The sequence below is a fragment of the Coccidioides immitis genome, assembly GCF_000149335.2.
Source record: "Coccidioides immitis RS genomic scaffold supercont3.2, whole genome shotgun sequence".
Lineage (NCBI taxonomy): Eukaryota > Fungi > Ascomycota > Eurotiomycetes > Onygenales > Onygenaceae > Coccidioides > Coccidioides immitis.
Genome location: NW_004504309.1, coordinates 1,888,555 through 1,905,364, shown reverse-complemented (window position 1 = coordinate 1,905,364; position 16,810 = coordinate 1,888,555). Strand labels below are relative to the sequence as shown.

Below are 16,810 nucleotides of genomic sequence, written 5' to 3'. Positions count from 1 at the left end.
CCGGTTGTAAGTTAACGGAGGAGTTTGTATGATGTCACGATCCGTGTTCCGTGCATAGGTGAAGCTGAATTCCAACTCAATCAGCGGACTTCTTTGTTAAGGTAGTGAGTTGGAAGATCTCCAACATTAGCAAATATTGGCTTCGATGAAATGATATCGCCTACCCATATCCACATCTCAGAGGATCAAACTATTTATTTGACATAATCGTTTGGAAAAGAGAGGATTGACCGTCTCTCGAACATTACAGAAGATTTGGATACTGCTCAGATACAGCTGCCAAAGCATATTATCTGAAAATCCCAGTGAAAACCTCACTATTCTTAGCCGGGGTTTTGAGGAGCCAAGAGTGACAAGCTGGCAGATGTTAAGTTCAGGTTTCGTGGCTCGGACAAAGGCGTTGTTCCAACTACATGGACGTTATCTGAAACATTGGCCGCAGGGACAGTATTCTTCTTGGCGTCAACGGACGTCTAGCATCTATGCCCTCCGGCACATTCGACATCTTCGACTTAGGAGGCGCTAATAACCTAAGCTCAAGAGACCGTGTCGTGCTTCTTCCCTTTGATGGCCTGAGTGGTAATTTTGTTTCCCCAAGAAATACCAACCACTGATCCATTCTCTTCAGAATGAAAGTCAGAGATAATTTTCCCTTTGTTTAATTTTTAGTGTTATTTCTTGGATAATATCTGGGTGTCAGAAACTATTCCCTGGTTAGCTCAAGGCTTTTAACCAGAGAGCTTTCACTCTTTTGGCTCAGTGGGCCCGTATTCCGATTCTCAGTGGGCACCTGGGTAGCATTTTAAGGAGTGTGAGGGTGAATCAACGCCGAAAACCCTCCAACTTTGTCCTCAGTGGCGCCTTAATATGATTCAGTCAAAATCTAGATTCCTTCTCAAAACATTAGCGAACAATGTTTAGTGGCGGCATCACAGCTGTCATGTTGGGATTGGAGAGCCGGATTCTGTACATCCTTAATAGGAGAGCATCTTGGGTAGGAAGAGGCTCGGAGGTTGCTGGCACACTAACCATGCGAAGGGAATAGGGAAATTGTATCATCAAGGGTTCAACCGTTGGCAACAATGAACAACACGTTAGCAGTAACTTGTGAGATGTTGCTCTGTTGGGAGAGCGAATGGAGCGGTTTTAGGTAGGGTTGCCCGGAGAGTTGCGTGCCCCTCCGCCCAACTGTCGCCAAGGACCATCGCCACTTTGGCCCCTCCTGCATGGTCAACCAATGCCGGCCATGATTCGGCTTGCGAAATCTCACAATGGGCTGAAGTCCCGGAATGAGGCTGCATGTCAGCAATTGGGCGCCGCCATGTCAGTGCACTTGCTTTTGCTGATTACCATGGCTCTTGAAGCCCTTTTATGTCCGGGCCAATTCGCCGGAATGGGGCTCACTCTGTCTTCAAAGGATGTCAGAGAGAATATTAGTATCTACGAGATATGGTGAGTCATGCCTCCAGAGACTCGCGTTGATGAAGTTCAGACATCAGCGTATACCAGCAATGACGGTTCGAATCTCATTCGTTTTTTCCTAGGCTCGACTGAGTTGCATGCCGATTAAGAGTTTTCGGCGCAAGAAAGCGGATACGGACTCATCTTCCACGGACTCCCTCCATGATAGAGTGAAGATTAAGTTCACCACTCTCTTCTCCCGCACGAAGCTCTTCGGTAGAACAGCTGCCGTTGTTGACGATGGCGTTGCTGATCCAAAAGGACCCCTCGGGCTGAATATCCTCCATTCACCGTCAGAGCCTCTCGTGGATTTCATATTCGTTCATGGCCTGGGTGGCGGTTCCAGGGAGACATGGAGCAATACATCTTCGGTCTGTCACTTCTGGCCGCAGGAATGGCTTCGCAAAGATCCTGCATTTAAAAACGTGCGGGTGCATACCTTTGGATATGATTCGCATGCGACCAAGGACAGCGTCCTGCACACCCATCATTTCTGTAGGTCTCTACTGAGCGAAATGTACACATCGCCGTATCTCGGTAATACAGACACGCCAATAGTGCTCATAGGACATAGCATGGGCGGCATAGTCATCAAGAAAACATACCTACTAGCCGTACAAGATCCAACGCATAGGACACTGGCAAAGCGCATCCACTCTATCTATTTTCTTGCAACGCCCCATAGCGGGTGTGATTCGGCCAGACTTTTGAACAATGTCCTTAGGATCGCCTATTCGTCCCGCGATTATCTCTTAGATCCTAAAGTGGGCTCCGCGGCTATTGACTCTATCAACGACGAATTTCGCAATTACGCCGATAACCTTCATCTCTGGTCGTTCTATGAGACTCGTAAAACTAAAGTGGGTCTCTTCAGTAGGCTCATTGTCGGGCCTAATATGGCGAAGTTGGGATATCGTGGAGAGAAGCAAATAGCAATGCCAGCGGATCACCGTTCAATATGCAAATTTGATTCACCGAAAGACCTATGTTATCTGATCCTCCGCGATTCCCTTGCAGAGACTGTTGAAAGTATCTCTAAGATAGGTAAGATGCACTCTACCTTTTGTCATGAATCCCACTAACTTTGTATAGTGCCGAAATTGGAAGAGAATCCAGCATGCGAACAGATCAAATTCTTAGAAAATTATTTGGACTTGTCAGGTGCAATAGATGATGACCTCCTAGTGGCTCAAGATGATCGTATGCCAGGAACTTGCGAGTGGTTTTTCAAAAAGCAAAATTACCTGGATTGGTCTGATTTCGCATCGGACACGCCGAGGATACTGTGGATTAAGGGGAAACCTGGATCTGGGAAATCTGTTCTTGCCGGATATGCCATCGATCGACTCCTAGCATCGAATGAAAGCTGCAGCTACTTCTTCTTTAAGCACGAGGACAAGTCCAAAGCCCGGCTTAGCTCGTGTCTCCGGTCGCTCGCATTTCAAATGGCGCGCATGGATGTCCAGATACGAGAAACGTTCTCGAAGATGCAAAAGGATGGAGTGAATATTGATAACGAGAATGAACATTCCCTTTGGAAGAAACTGTTCTTATCTGGTATCTTGCAGGCCGCTTCTACCACGAATTATTGGGTTATCGATGGCCTAGATGAATGTGAAAATGTCTCCTTTCTCTTCGACTCAATACTGCCTCAACTTGACGAGTCGATACCGCTCCGGATTTTAATCACGAGCCGAGAAACCCCGGAGTTGCAGGGGCATATTGTTGGGCTTAGTCGTGATCAATTTCGCTTGGAGATCATCTCACCGTCTGATATTCGTTCTGACGTTGAGTTTCTGGTTGGCGTAAAGACGAAATCTCCAGCCTTGAAGGATGCTGGAGACCATGCTGCCCTCGTTGAAAATATTGTAGAAAAAGCTAACGGATCATTTCTGTGGACGGACTTGGTGCTTAAGGAGCTGCCTATTTGCTACAGCGGAACTGAGATCAACCGAGTTCTCGACGGCCTGCCCCAAGAAATGGAAGCTTTATACCAGAGAGTGCTGGGTCAAATGGCTCTTAATACGCGAGGAAAGAACTTCTCTCAAGCAATCCTTACTTGGACAACGTGTGCGATGAGGCCACTGACGGTGAAGGAGCTTGCTGGAGTTTTGAAACTGGATATTAATGAAGAGTTCCCTAAGCTGGAAGAGGCCATTTTGGCACGCTGCGGTCAGCTAATTTCGGTTGACGAATTTAGCAATGTACGATTAGCACACGAGACGGCGAAGAATTTCCTCCTTAAGGACGGTTTGGACTCCGAATTTGCCGTAAGTGAGACCGAGGCTCACACCCGAATGGCTAGAATATGCCTCATATATCTCACCGGAGAGGCCATCAAGCCCCGTAGCACTGGCGGAAGTCGATCTACCTCCGCCGTCCATGACACGGACTCCGATTTCTCAGTCTATGCTTGTGAAGCCTTTTCATACCACCTTGTTAGAGCCGACTCTCGTGAACACGATATCTTACTTCTCGTCAATAAGTTTTTGGAGTCAAATATCATCCCTTGGGTAGAGATCATGATGGCTCACAATCAGAATCCTATCCTGCTGATACATACTGCGAAGAATGTCAAGAAATACGTCAATTCGTGCGCCACAGAACTGTCACCTCTTGACGGCAACGTGAAAATGGCTAAAGAGCGGGTCACAGAACTAGTCCATATTATTACCAAATTTTCTGATGCTCTCTTGACCTCGCCGTCGGCAATCTACTCGGCGATCCTGCCATTCTACCCGACGGAATGTACAGCATCCAAACCTGTGGGCCCCGGGCGCCCACTTTCCATACTAGGCCTGTCGGATGTTCAGTGGGTTGAGCAATTATGTTCCATGAGTTTCCCAACAAGGGGAAATCGACTCTCTTTGCCGTGCTGATGAATTTCAAAAGCATTTCTCTGCTCTAGCGACCACATTGTGTCTCGCGAGATCTTGCTAAAACATCTGGAACACCGTCACTATTCGAACCTTTCTTTTGGATACGACACATTTGGTTCTATGGAGCCCCACAGAAATAAATCACAAACCAAAGGAGGTATGAAAAAGTTCCCAAGTGACAAAGTCAACTCTCTAGTCCAGGAATTTTGATGAGGACACGTCACGTCGGGAAACGTGACTTGACTAAACATCATCCCACGGCTGAGGGTTCCTGTATGGTGTTCTATTTCGTTCCTACGGCACCTCCCCTGATTTGTTCCCCCCCTTTCCGGTTATGTTTCCGCCTTTACTTCCGGGGTATTTGAAGTACAGAGATTTTATGCGACTTTCCACGAGCCTCACTTCGGCAATCTTTATCCTCCTCCCGCGTCATGATAGATGTGACGTACTTGGAATAGCACTTTTCTTTCCAGGATATTTACTATCTGATTTTGACATCTCTGGAGCTCTTGTTGCCGTTAAAGGTGAATATAAGATGGTAGAACATTTCCTGTGTTGGTTATAGTACATACATACATATAAAGAGATATATATATATATACATATATTTTTCAATTCTCGGCCGGACATCCTGTCTATATGACATAAGACTTCCCTAGTCTACAAGATGCAGTTATCTTTTAATCAACGCTGCGTAGTACAGAGCACAGAGTAAGCGTGAACCTCGTCAAATTAACACGCAGAGCCACCATGATCTAGAACAAATGCAACTGAAACACCACCAAGGACAGAGGATTCCGGATCCATTACATTTATACCAAACAATACAATATCCATCTCATCGCTCCAAGCGGTTATGCTCCAAACTCCATTTTCACAGTAAATGCAACGGCGCAATGCAATTGTAGCTGCTTAAGATGTGGTGTTTCCCCAGGGAGCCCTCTGTTTCCCCTTCTCATTAGGCGTTCTTAAAAGGTTCGCAATCGGCTTATACGCAAGGCCATGAGCACCTGTTAACCGAATCCTCTGCTCTGTTCTGGAAAGACTCCTTCCTAATCCTAGTGGCGTCTCTGGAGCCAAGGCTACTTTGTACCCGTTCACCATGGCGTGTTGACCATCGCTGATCTCCCGACTACCAACGCTTGCCCGTCCCATAACAGATGACGAAAATGACGAGGCTGGTGTTGATGGGCGGGATACTGACTCTGGGAGCTGTGGAATACCATCAAATAAACCGGTACGTGACAGTTCCCTACCAGCCATACGTGCCGCAGTGAAGAGTAATTCATCCTCATCAATCAAAGACTTTCGTTCCGTAGCCTGCTTCGGCGGTGCAGCTTTTTGCTTGGAGAGTTCGAGGGCCAATAATTCTTCAACCGTGAGTGTTTGTTTAGGGCTAAGTTTGGCCATCTTCGCTTTTCCTCGGGATTGTTCTTCCTCGTTCTCTCCATCCAAAGCTTTGCGTTTTGCTACCTCCTTTTCAATCGCATTTTTTCTAGCCGCTTCCTTCTCTGCTGCTTTTCGCTCAATAGCCTCCCTCTTCTCTATCTCCCTTCGTGCAGCTCGTAACTCTTCTTCCTGTTCTCTCATCATTTTTTCTCGCCGTGCTGCTTCCCGTTCTACCGCCTCTTTCTTCTCTTTTTCAATTCGTGCAGCTTTAAGCCGCTCAAGTTCTCGCTTCGCTGCTTCTTTCTTGGCAGCCTCTACTTCCAATATTCTTCTCTTCTCATGCTCTCTCAAGGCTTGTTGCTCAAGTTCTCGTCTTACCCTATCCTGGTCTTCGACAGGCTTCTCTGAGGGCCTCGAAGTTGGTGGTTGCACAGCAGGAGCTGGGGCCCCTTGGGTCTTTTTTGGACTTGATGGTTGACCAACAAGTGATGGTGGCGGATATTTTGGCTCAGGAGCTGCAATGTCTTTATCTTAGCTCGAACCCTTGCAAAACGGTGGGAGAAATAAACAAAGGAAAATTGCGTCTTGGTAAGCGGGTTCCTTACCTTTAACATCCAAGCTCTTCTGGCTCTGGGACCCGGTAAAGGGGGGGGTTGCGGAGAATGGATTTGATGAAGGTGTTGACGATATTATAGAGGTCGAAAGTACGGACTTCGTAGGCTTAGATGACTCTGTAGGCTGCGCCGAAGAGAAGAGCGACGTGGGCACTTTTCCAGCATTAGCCTGAGAAGATGTTTGCTTTTGCTCGACAACTCCAAATGGACTTGGTGCGGCTTTAAGAATGTCAGCACGTGTTTAGACGATTGCAAAGCAAAAGCTGTCCACACTTACATTCACGAGACTCACTGGGCTGGAGGCCGAATATTTCTGCTGAGGTGGATGGGAAAAGAGGATTTTGTGGCTGCTCGGGATGGGCAGCTGAGAGTTTGTTAGGGTCCTAAAACTCTTAAGCAAGAATAGAGAGCTTAGAAAACTGCTTACAATTCGATGGTTTGCTAACCGTATCCGCCGCAGGTGAAGCACCGCCCCAGGTGCCTTGGAAAAGCGTAGTAGATGCTATTTTCGAGCCCTGACCTTTGCTTGTTGTTTTCTGGATGTCGGGCTGATCAGTGGCTATTGTTGACGAATTACTTGTGAATGGTCCAAAAGGGGGCGTCTTAGGGCTTTCAACGCTTTCAACCGTGGCTACGACCGGTGATGAACTTGGTCTTCCGAAAGAGACAGTTTCGGGTGCGGAAGGGGTTCCAAACAATCCTTTCTTGGCAGGGAATGGTGATAGTTGGGGAGCACTGGCGTCTTTCGCTGAAGTAAGGTTCGATGCAAACGGGTTTCCGAAATTCGAACCAAAGGGAGAAAATACAGGCGCTGAGGGCCCAGACATTGACACAGACGGAAAAGGGCTACTCGAAACCGGGGGTTTGACTTCGTCTAGGCGCAATTCTATCGATGAAGGTACTGACTGTGCTGGTTGAGACTACATTTGGAAAAGGTCAGCACCAAGAATGGAACCGAATATCTAATAGATCCGTCCAAACACCAGGTCCACCAAGAATGGCATAGTCAGAAGGATTGAGAAAGAGAATACGCCCGTACCTTGGTGAAGTTTGTTAAGCCCTGAGGGACAAAAGGAGGAGCGCTAGCTGATAATGAAGATGTAGATGATGAGCCGGCAGGGAATGTGCCCGTCAAATGGTTTATGAATGGGTTCGTGGAGGTCTGGCTATTTCCACTTTCCAAAGGCCGAGAAAATATCGAGGGAGACGTTGACGGCATCTCTGCCTGGACCTCAATATTAGGAATGTTGTCGTGATTCTTTTGTAATTCTTTTTCGCCTTCGTCATCGCTAACAAAAAGACCCCCGTGTTCTCCGTCTCCTTTAGCGGACACGGCTGCAGATTCTGATTCTGTGTGAAGCAGCATTTTATCTATCATCCCATGCTTAAGTGCCTGTGAAACGCTCATGCCAAGAATAATAGCTTGTTGAGTCCTTCCGTAACGTTTCGACTCGACTAAGCGTTCCGAGAAAATCTGTTGAGAAGACGGTTGGAAGGCTATCAATTCAATGTTAGATTGAGGTCGAAGAAAGACTCGGAGTGGAAAGTCGGTATCGCGTGTTGGGCTTCTAGGAATACGCACCGACAGAGTCAACTGAACGACTCCCCCAATCGAGGTAAAGCCGTCCTTCAGAATCGGTTGCGAGTTCGAGGTCCTGATCTTCACAGAATTTAATGGTTTGGTCTTCGTCATCGAGCCATAGCGCTGTTGTGAGCCTATCTATTGTCCACTCTTGGTTTTTGTGCTGCTGGGAGAGCGGCTGTCGGCAGTAGGCTTTCCATATTGATCGAATCGCAGTTTGACGCACTTGGCTAAAATAAATCTCCGCAATACATGCCATAAGGTATGAAACACTTTTTGAACGGACCAGGTTGAAGAATCGTGAATAGAGTCCCTGAGCGATAGCATTAGGCCTGCGCGCATCAAGAGTTCCTTGATATTCCCAGGTATTCCCGGCAGCAGCAAAGAGTTCCAAGGCGACTTTTATTCGTGGAGAATGTAGTAATTCACGGGGCCACTTTTGAACACGTGCTTCCAAATCAGGGCGCTGATCGTGGATCGAAAAGAGAATGTAGTAAGCACGAAATTCATCTTCGTTCGGAAATACCATACGCCCTCGAAAATCATCATAGTAGTACAATAACGAGAGAAGAGTGTTGTTAAGTTGTTCCCGCTCTTGGTGGTGGTCAAACTGTTCCGTATTTGTGGGACTTGATAATAAATGGAGGGATAGAATATGGAAACGAGCTATCCGCTCGAGGCATTTAACTGCAATTTCCACGTCTTGTTGCTGCGTGAGTTGCTGGATAGACAAGTCATTGCGGATTGACCGAGTTCGGTCCCAGACAAATTTATGGATACCTCCAAGAGTATCATCGTCACTAATCACGTATCGAAGGATGTAATTTAGCGTCTGCAAGAGGGCGTTCGGCGTCCTGATATCAGAGGGCAATTGCTCATCATAGCCGGCCGCTGATCTTCGAAACCTCTTAATCATCCTAGTCTCCGCAATGTCAAGCTCTCCGGTGTCTAGGTTCAGTAACTAATGACCTAAAGTTAGAATCATCTGCGATGGGAAAACCGGCAAGTCCCAACCTTTTCACTTTTATCTACCATTTTTTGAACAATTCGTTCTACTCGCTCGTACTCAGGGCACATATCCGTGCAGGCGCCAGTAGGAGTAATGGCTCGATTTAGGGACGTTGGTTGGCTGGGGTCTGCCATAAGTCCTTCATTAATGGCCTTGGTACGTTGCTTGGTACGTTCACGTTTTAACTGGGATTGACGCAGCGTTAGTATCTGAAACGAAAGATCTAATCAGCAGCATGCAGGTTCTAAGTGGCTGAGGGGATACCTCTTCGAAACGACTCATATAGTCCTGATTCTTGTCCTTTTTCTGCGGCTTAAAAGGCGGAACTGAACCCTGTTTGCGTCGTGGATCCCTTGCGCGATCAATAGAAAATATACTATTGGTTGGCGCAGATCCGAAAGGTGACGATGATTGTGATTTGGTTCCTCGAAGGCCTGTTGTTCTTAAGCTGGGACATTGCTCAAGGTGGAGATGTTACGGAAATGGAATAATTAGCATACCTAGGATGGTATCAGTTAGTGGTTAAAGTGTCAGGTCCCAACGATAAATGCCAGGGAATAGTACCTCTAGAGAGACCACCTGAAGACCTGCCATTCTCCATTCTCACCGCACTAGATGCTCGTTGCCCCCTCATGCTTGACGTTGTGCCGCTTCCTCTCCCGCGTCCAGCTTTCATGCTAGGCTCTTCATGGGCATTTGAATCTCGAATGGGATTGCTTTGTCTGGATGACGCCCGGCTGCCGCGAGACATGCGACCCCGACTTGACGAAGCACCAAGGCCACGCTTCGTGCCCGTAGGAAACGTCGACATTGCTTCGCTTTCGGTACGGAAAATCTCGTACTTGGAGTTCAGGCAGGTTCAGTGTCCCAACCCGCGTGACCTTTGAATCAAAGATCTTATCGAAAGGCTCGGCGAATCGAGAGAACGGTCACCAAGGAGTACCGCTAGAGTTTCAGAGGTAGAAACGATTGGGCTATTCGATGAATCCGTCGTCAGATGTCGCATAGTGCATCGCTCGGTGGATCTCTGCACCATACCTTCCGTCTCCGACTAACCTGTTGATTGGGAATTGGATTCAGCTAGGACTTCAAAGGCGGTACTACACCACTGGAGCTGGAAAAAAAAAAACGCAACAAAAGATCCAGAATTAAACAGTCATAGGGGCGTAATCTAACAAACCTGAAAGTCATAGAAAGATAACATTCGTCATTTTATCACTAGTTAAGTGCGGGCGAAGTGTGAAGATAAGCCCTGCTCCGGTTGAGGATGGAGTTGGATGACGGTTACAGAATGAGGAAAAGGATGTCATAAAAATATCAAATTACAATGAAAGGAAAATACAGGCCCGGCCTGCGAGATATGAACAGTTTATTCAGAGTAAATCCTCGGGTCTCATTTCCTTTGCAAGTAGCTATGTCGTGGACGCGGCGGAGAGTTGCTCGCGAGCAGCGACGTCGAGCTCGAGCGACAAGATACGCTTAGCTCAGCTGCCGGCGCTAAGTTACGTTAGTTAGTTTGGAACTAGTTAAAGGTCACCTGATAATCCTGATTAGCTAAGCTCACCAGGATGCCCTCGACCTTCGACCTCATCTCATCAGCGAAGACCACCGCAGGAAGACGGGAGCAAGCCCATTTCATGTACGGAGTAATTGCCACCCTTATCGCTGGATACAGGTTGACTAGTGAAAGTCTCCAGCCATCTACAAGAGAATGCGTACCTATTATATACCACAATTGGCCGAGTCTACCTTGGATGCTTCGTGAGTGGGATATATCCCAGTCCATCCGCTGGCCACATCGGATTCGTTGGGAGTGTTTCCGCAGGTTACAATTTTCTCCTCGGTTCTGAGTGAGAAATATATAAATGCTTAATAAACCGTTGCTTACGTGCAGTGATAGCTAATGATTTTGATGCCCCGAGAAATGGATCATTATATTTTGCCCTTCAGGGATGTAGGTCCTACTTGACTAGATCGCGGCTCCATGGAGGAGTGAATCGCTAGTGCCGTGCTTTGCCAATATTGAAACGGAAAGAGTAACTGTTTAAAATGAATTTGAAGGACAGGTATCTAACCAGCAGATTAATCTATGCTGTCGGCTTCTCATCATGATAGAAAAATAGGATGCATCTTGACCGATAAATCCCTTGCAGCCGAGCATAGTAGGAACAGGGTATCAAGGACATTTTGTCGGAGTGCCTATATGCCCAATGTCGCACCGCTTCTTCGCCTAACTCCGGGGTTTCGGAAGCTCATTGATAGAGAGAGACAGAGAGGTTTCGAAGAAGAGTGCTCTAAGTATATCCACAGTAGTACCAGGGTGTTCCACACTCACACCACCTGCTTGATCTCATGGCTTCATGGGGTTAGACTCAATCTTATCCGACCCAAAAAAACCTATCGAAGAGATCTTGCGGCGAAACATAACATGACGCTTCCAATCAAGACTCATCTTCCTACGATGAAGTGCTGAATCCGGAGCTCCAGGTAAATCATAGGACACCCCACACCGCTGTCTACGACTTGAAAGATAGATGTGCGGACCCATACTATGAAGAAATTCCCGTATACAAGGAAATATTTCGGATCCGATTGATGACTGGACCGAATGCCTCTGGGAGGGGGGAAGCTCCCTTTTTCCTTACCCAGGCAGGGCCATTCTTCTCGAGGTTTTAATGGTATTTCCGCATGGGCCCGATGATCACATTTAACAAACCTCGCGTTTGGAGTAGAGGCAGGAGTGCATGGATATCGACGGGAAACAAGGATCACCAAAGGCCGATTCCTGCCAATAGCTTGAAATCTCGATCTCGGACGAGCGATTAACGGGAGGTCAATCAACCGCCGCCTAACAAACGGACAACCAAACCAGGCTTATTAGAGGCTTCTGGGCGCCACAGATATCCTCGACCGATTCGCTGCCAATAAATGAATGAACCGAGAAGTGGAAGGATCAAAATTGCGGCCAACTCGGACGCAAATCACACACCAAGCAAGTTACAAACATTTTGGACAGTGATATTCGAAGGGATCGTGTTCAGTGCTAATAACAATTAACAGCACTAATCCTTTCCAAGTTTGGACCTATACATCCGGGTTCACCATGACTTGTTCAGGCATCGAGTTCCAGCACTCGTTCCAGAGTATTGCGCGGTGAGAGGGTGAAAATACAGTAATTTTGGGATAAATCAACGGCAGTTGAGAGAAAAGCATATTAAGAGGCTTTAGCCAAAGGCTCAAAGGAGATGCCCTATTATGTGGTTGTAAGATGGTTTCAAAAAGGTGCTGGGCATGTAACATGCATGCTGGGGTCTGGAAAACCCTGATCTGTAAAAGCAAACAGAAGGCCGAACTGTCCATACAAGGAGTTAAAGAAATACAACGGGGCTTCAAAAGAAGCCTCAGGGAAAATACTAAAACGAAAACAAGACAGCCGCCACCTGCTCCAACCTATATTTAGCTTGCCCAGGGTATTGTAGCGCTTTGAATTTTCGGTAGACAAATTCCGCCCAGTATAAACTTTTCAAGAAATGAATGAACAAAGGTCCAGATGGAAAGGGTCCAGGAAATTATTTGTAGTGTGTAATCGATTCATCGGCCTCATGGTGAAGGAGATGAGGATGGCCTAAGGATCCAGGCTGGAACGAAGGGGCTCCTAGTGGCATAAAATCAAAATTGGACTGCATTCGCATATGCATGTCTGGAGTTGTAGTTGTTGGTGTCAAAGGCTGTGGAAGGGCCTGTTGTTGCTGAACGCCAATTGATGCCGGCGCAGCTTCATAACCAACTGGATAGAATGACGACTGTGGGATCGACCAGGGATCTGTTGTAACGGGGTTACCAATCTGTTCCACGGGGGAGGGAACAAATTCCTGGACTGGGTACTTAATCCCTGGTTTGGTATCTTCCATTCTGGCATATCCATTAAAATTATCCAGGTAACTCTCCTTGTGTGAAACATGGCCGGAGTCGGATAGACATTCGGAATCCCGTTCACTTCTGGCGGTGGAATCTCGATTGATAACATACACGACAGCATCGGCGCCTGACGTCAATGTTAACCATCGTCTATTCATATACGAATTCCCATCTGATGGCTCACCAATTTCGTCTCTTTCATAGCTCTCCTCCATCCTCCTAACGGCATATATCTCTTCAAGAATATCCCACCGCTCACGGGGCTTGATTTGGCGTTTGACGTCTCTACCGGCTTCCTCAAGCTTATCAGCCGTAATGTTATGAGATTTGCGAAGGTTTCGGATGATATGGACTAAAAGCCGAATACGTTCTATACACAGCGATTAAATTAGCCTTGGAGTTCGATCCAAAGACATGCGTGAGAGCTTACCGGGCTTCTTTAAGTGATCCGGCTCTCTATGGATCACTCCCGCAGGCCACCAATCGGGCTTAGTTTTTTCTGGATCTCCTTTTTCTCCTGACGCACCTCTACCTCCATTGTAAGGGTGCTTAACTTGTTTTCTTGGTTCGATGATTTTGATAAATGCCTTTGCAATTTGGCGGCAGTTAATCTGCTGGAATGCGCGGAAAGCTGATTCATAGTAGTCAAGGATCTTGTCTTCTTCCCCAATCTTAAGCGGAATTCGGTCCACGGTTTCAAAGCTGGCATCAGGTATTTCTTCCAAATCAAGGCGGCGTCTTTTTGGTTGAGCCTCTATCCTTTGGGGTCTCGCGTATGTTCCTGTGGCCTGGATAAATCGCTCTTTAAGGTCCGGGGTGAAGATATAGCGGCAATGTCTCTCAAGAGACTGTGACGTATGATATCTCACACATCCTCTCCCGTCAATCGCTATCAATGCAAAATGGGTATATGGAATTGAAGGAAGTTCTGGATTCCTGGAGATAGGCTGTCATAACGTCAGCCACAAGATGTAGCCATGTTTGGAGCGTCACATACTGAAGGGGTAACCCATGAGAAGTAGCCGTCTGCAAGAGATTCTATCTCTTTCGACTCTGAGGGACAGATATCTGGATGCTTACTTCGCAAGCGGCTTGCTTCTGTCAGAAGGACAACCATGACTGGGCTGCGAAACGGTCCGGGAGCTCGACAACAAGTAAAAAGATAGCAGATGATACCACCAAGAACGAGACACAATATCAAGAAAAAGCAGATAAATGGAAGGGTTCGAGTATGTGAGTAAACCTGAATAGACCATTTGATCCTAACGAGCCAAAAAAAAACACTCCGATCAAGAACTGTCATGGGTTCAGAGGCGGAGTGAAGAATGAGGGGAAGAGAAAGAAGGCATCTTAAAGGGTTCCGACCACCGCCCTACATATTATGAGCATTCTTTTGCACTGCATAGGGCCGTTCACTCGGAACAAGGGTCCCTTGAAGACAGCCTACGCATCGCGGTGCTAGTGAGTCGTCGCTGTTGACTTGGACTGGACGTGGCTACGCGGGGGCCGTGCGAGACTAGGGCCGACCAGGTATCTTGCAACAGAGCCCACCTGGGTCAGCAATTCACACTCTGTCGCCCTCCGTATCAAAGTACTCCAGGAGGCATACAAAAAGATTAAAATTCACCAATAGGATTATGGTTACATACCTGCATATCGCCTCTTTGACGTCCAAAGGCCCCAAGTTGAAATAGATTGAGAAAGGGAACGAATGGAGAGCCGCAATCATGATAGGGGCCTGTGGGACCGGCTGGCGACAGGCTCAAATTGGAACACCGTACGGAGTACCGTCCGCCTGGATCAGTGATGCATTTGCTCGCTTGGCCGGTTCTCGATCGAGCCCAACACCACATTTGGAGGACCCTAGACGTTGATTTCCCAAAATGGACCCTGTGCTTTGCTGCTTTGGGAATCGAGATTTTCCCTCCAGGCGCAGGGCAACGGGGAGCATTGCGGAAACGCCCACTGGCACATTCAAGGGTGGAGGGCCACACATTGATGGAAAAGGGATCGCACCAACTGGAGATGCAAGGTTCAGATCGCGGGATCTGGGGTTATGGGGCCGCCGGGTCAATAACTGGCTCACTCTTCTGTTGAGTGGCGCGCGCTAGCTGTGCGGTTCCAAACAAAACGTCCATCCCTCCTGAAAAGGCCAATCACAACCATGTTGGGGCCGGTAAGGGCATCAGTGGCTCAGAGGAGTTTTGCATGGACAAAAGAAAACGCTTGACGGAGCTCCAGCCCGCAGAACTAACAGGCATTCTCAGTGCAGAATTCATTGCCCACAGGCTCAGAAGTGCCTTGCAAACGGGGGACATTTGCCTCGAGGAGCTCGGGTGCGGTCAAATTTCGGGAATTTAAGTACATTTTTCGGCCTTGCTAGTTTTCCAGGGGGGTTAAGACGGAACCGGGACGGGTTCGGTGCTACGGGTTCCTTGCGAAACCAGGCGGAAATCTGGCCCAAGCTCTAAGCCTTCATTCATCCTTGACAGGCATCCCAGGAATCCGGAACTCAAAATGGCGTCCTCACCCGGGCCTTTTTTTGACAGGGCCATGCTTCAGTTTTTATTATGAAGATCTCGTATAGGCGCCCCGGGCCCGCTCCTCCCGTTGACTCTGGCGTCACGAATACAAGAAAACAGGCCAACTCAACTGATTATATTCGCGAGAATTTCTTCGATGAGAGGGCCCGCCGTACCAAGTAGTTTGTTATTCCATTTTGTTTGGAAGGAAATCATGTCTTGAAGTGGGCGGAAACCAGCTCCGGGCCGCCGCCCAGGACCCAATCCAACGTGACGCGGCTAAAATAATACCTCTTCGCAGAACCTTCGTATTCATCGAGATGGGGCGCTTGAAGATCCTGCCAAGCGGTTTAGTTCAACCATTCTAGATTTGACTTTCAGTGTTAGTTCATGCGGTTTCCTGCAGCTTCAGATTCTCCCGCCATTGAGATCTTCGTCCGATCAGTTCAAATGATTCCTCATGCCTACGTTCTCGAGACTCGACGTCCCCGGTGATCTCGAGTTGTGTGGCATGATAAGATAAGGCCCTCGAGTGAGATCTGCAGCCACATGGAAATGAAGTGGCTTCGGGCGTCAGCGTTAATCCGATTCACCCTTAAAGGCCAGCAGAGTGTCGCGCTCAAGCCTTCCTTGGTCGCCTCGTGAACGATGGAAACGGAGCACTCCGTGCTCTGGATGGGTTCCCCCCGTCCTCCGTATCTGGAAGTGCACAGACGTCCCAGCGAGCGGAGGAGGCGAGGAGGAAAAGACCGCATGGGGTCCTGTTGTGTGAGCGTCTGGAAAAAAGAAATGAGAAAAATAGCAGTATGTGGACTGAGCCACCACTTTACGACGAAAGTTCTTGCGCCTTGCCCAAAGACTTCCAGCCATTCCTACTGGCCTGAGGTGTCGTCGTAATGGAATACTATTATTTATGGGGACTCGACGCCGATTCGAAAATGCGACGTTAAATTGCCCCAGTTGCGTCCACCCAATTGACCTCGCAAGCCTGGTCCCTACTTGTGGCAAAGGGTTGCGGTGGGAACGCTCACCACGCCGCTAGAGCTCCTTTTATCGATGGATCTTGCCTTTTTCTTCCCAACCCATGTTGTACTCAAATGCCAATCTCCCGAGATTTTCTTATTGGAACGGGATCTCCAGCTAAGCTTTTTGTGGCTCAGTTTGGGCCGATGAATACCACGGGTTCCAGCAGTTCCCCAGGCATTGGATGGACATAATATGTATTACTCCGGCCAGCAGAACATGAAGCTGGGGGTTGTCGAGACCTGCGGAAATTTGTACCGTACCTCTACATGTAGTGCTAGCCTGGCCGAGATGCACGACTAAAGCAGTCACAACCGTCGTTGAGACTCAGCATTCGCAACCTTCAGCTATCCGTTTTGCTACATTTCATAGTCGACTGCAGAAGTCAAGTGCGCTCCTGCAGAGCAATGCTT

The 16,810-nt window shown here is 47.9% G+C and overlaps 5 protein-coding genes across 5 annotated transcripts; 2 read left to right on the top strand and 3 right to left on the bottom strand.

Annotated features, from left to right (window-relative positions):
* Positions 1-267: 267 nt before the first annotated feature.
* Positions 268-4,340, top strand: CIMG_11696 (NACHT and WD repeat protein; the record flags this gene model as incomplete). Its single annotated transcript, XM_001242277.2, has 3 exons — positions 268-1,452; positions 1,545-2,505; positions 2,554-4,340. The coding sequence occupies exons 1-3, from the start codon at positions 1,450-1,452 to the stop codon at positions 4,338-4,340; spliced, it is 2,751 nt and encodes a 916-aa protein (XP_001242278.2). The 5' UTR covers positions 268-1,449.
* Positions 4,341-5,252: 912 nt separating this feature from the next.
* CIMG_13024 (uncharacterized protein) lies at positions 5,253-10,323 on the bottom strand (the record flags this gene model as incomplete). Its single annotated transcript, XM_004445272.1, has 10 exons — positions 10,115-10,323; positions 9,499-9,990; positions 9,199-9,368; positions 8,940-9,119; positions 7,926-8,886; positions 7,383-7,840; positions 6,771-7,263; positions 6,621-6,707; positions 6,335-6,562; positions 5,253-6,244 (listed from the first exon to the last, which is right to left on the bottom strand). Exons 2-10 carry the CDS (start codon positions 9,743-9,745, stop codon positions 5,253-5,255), a joined length of 3,816 nt encoding a protein of 1,271 aa, XP_004445329.1. The 5' UTR covers positions 9,746-9,990; positions 10,115-10,323.
* Positions 10,324-11,902: 1,579 nt separating this feature from the next.
* Positions 11,903-14,284, bottom strand: CIMG_06170 (uncharacterized protein). Its single transcript, XM_001242273.2, has 4 exons — positions 13,850-14,284; positions 13,283-13,799; positions 13,037-13,222; positions 11,903-12,979 (listed from the first exon to the last, which is right to left on the bottom strand). The coding sequence occupies exons 1-4, from the start codon at positions 14,153-14,155 to the stop codon at positions 12,504-12,506; spliced, it is 1,485 nt and encodes a 494-aa protein (XP_001242274.2). The 5' UTR covers positions 14,156-14,284; the 3' UTR covers positions 11,903-12,503.
* A 451-nt stretch (positions 14,285-14,735) lies between these two features.
* On the top strand, positions 14,736-15,557 carry CIMG_06169 (uncharacterized protein; the record flags this gene model as incomplete). Its single annotated transcript, XM_001242272.2, has 3 exons — positions 14,736-14,884; positions 15,110-15,188; positions 15,402-15,557. The coding sequence occupies 3 exons, from the start codon at positions 14,736-14,738 to the stop codon at positions 15,555-15,557; spliced, it is 384 nt and encodes a 127-aa protein (XP_001242273.2).
* Positions 15,558-15,586: 29 nt separating this feature from the next.
* On the bottom strand, positions 15,587-15,887 carry CIMG_13023 (uncharacterized protein; the record flags this gene model as incomplete). The annotated part of the gene is made up of 2 exons (XM_004445271.1): positions 15,587-15,712; positions 15,843-15,887. The coding sequence occupies 2 exons, from the start codon at positions 15,885-15,887 to the stop codon at positions 15,587-15,589; spliced, it is 171 nt and encodes a 56-aa protein (XP_004445328.1).
* Positions 15,888-16,810: the final 923 nt, after the last annotated feature.

Bases quoted from the DNA above. Each gene is read 5' to 3' on its own strand.
- CIMG_06170 (XM_001242273.2), bottom strand. From the start codon at position 14,155: ATGACAGTTCTTGATCGGAGTGTTTTTTTTTGGCTCGTTAGGATCAAA. The intron at 13,800-13,849 runs GTATGTGACGCT...ACGTTATGACAG, and splicing joins TCTCATGGGTTACCCCTTCA to CCTATCTCCAGGAATCCAGA. The intron at 12,980-13,036 runs GTGAGCCATCAG...CATTGACGTCAG, and splicing joins CTATGAAAGAGACGAAATTG to GCGCCGATGCTGTCGTGTAT.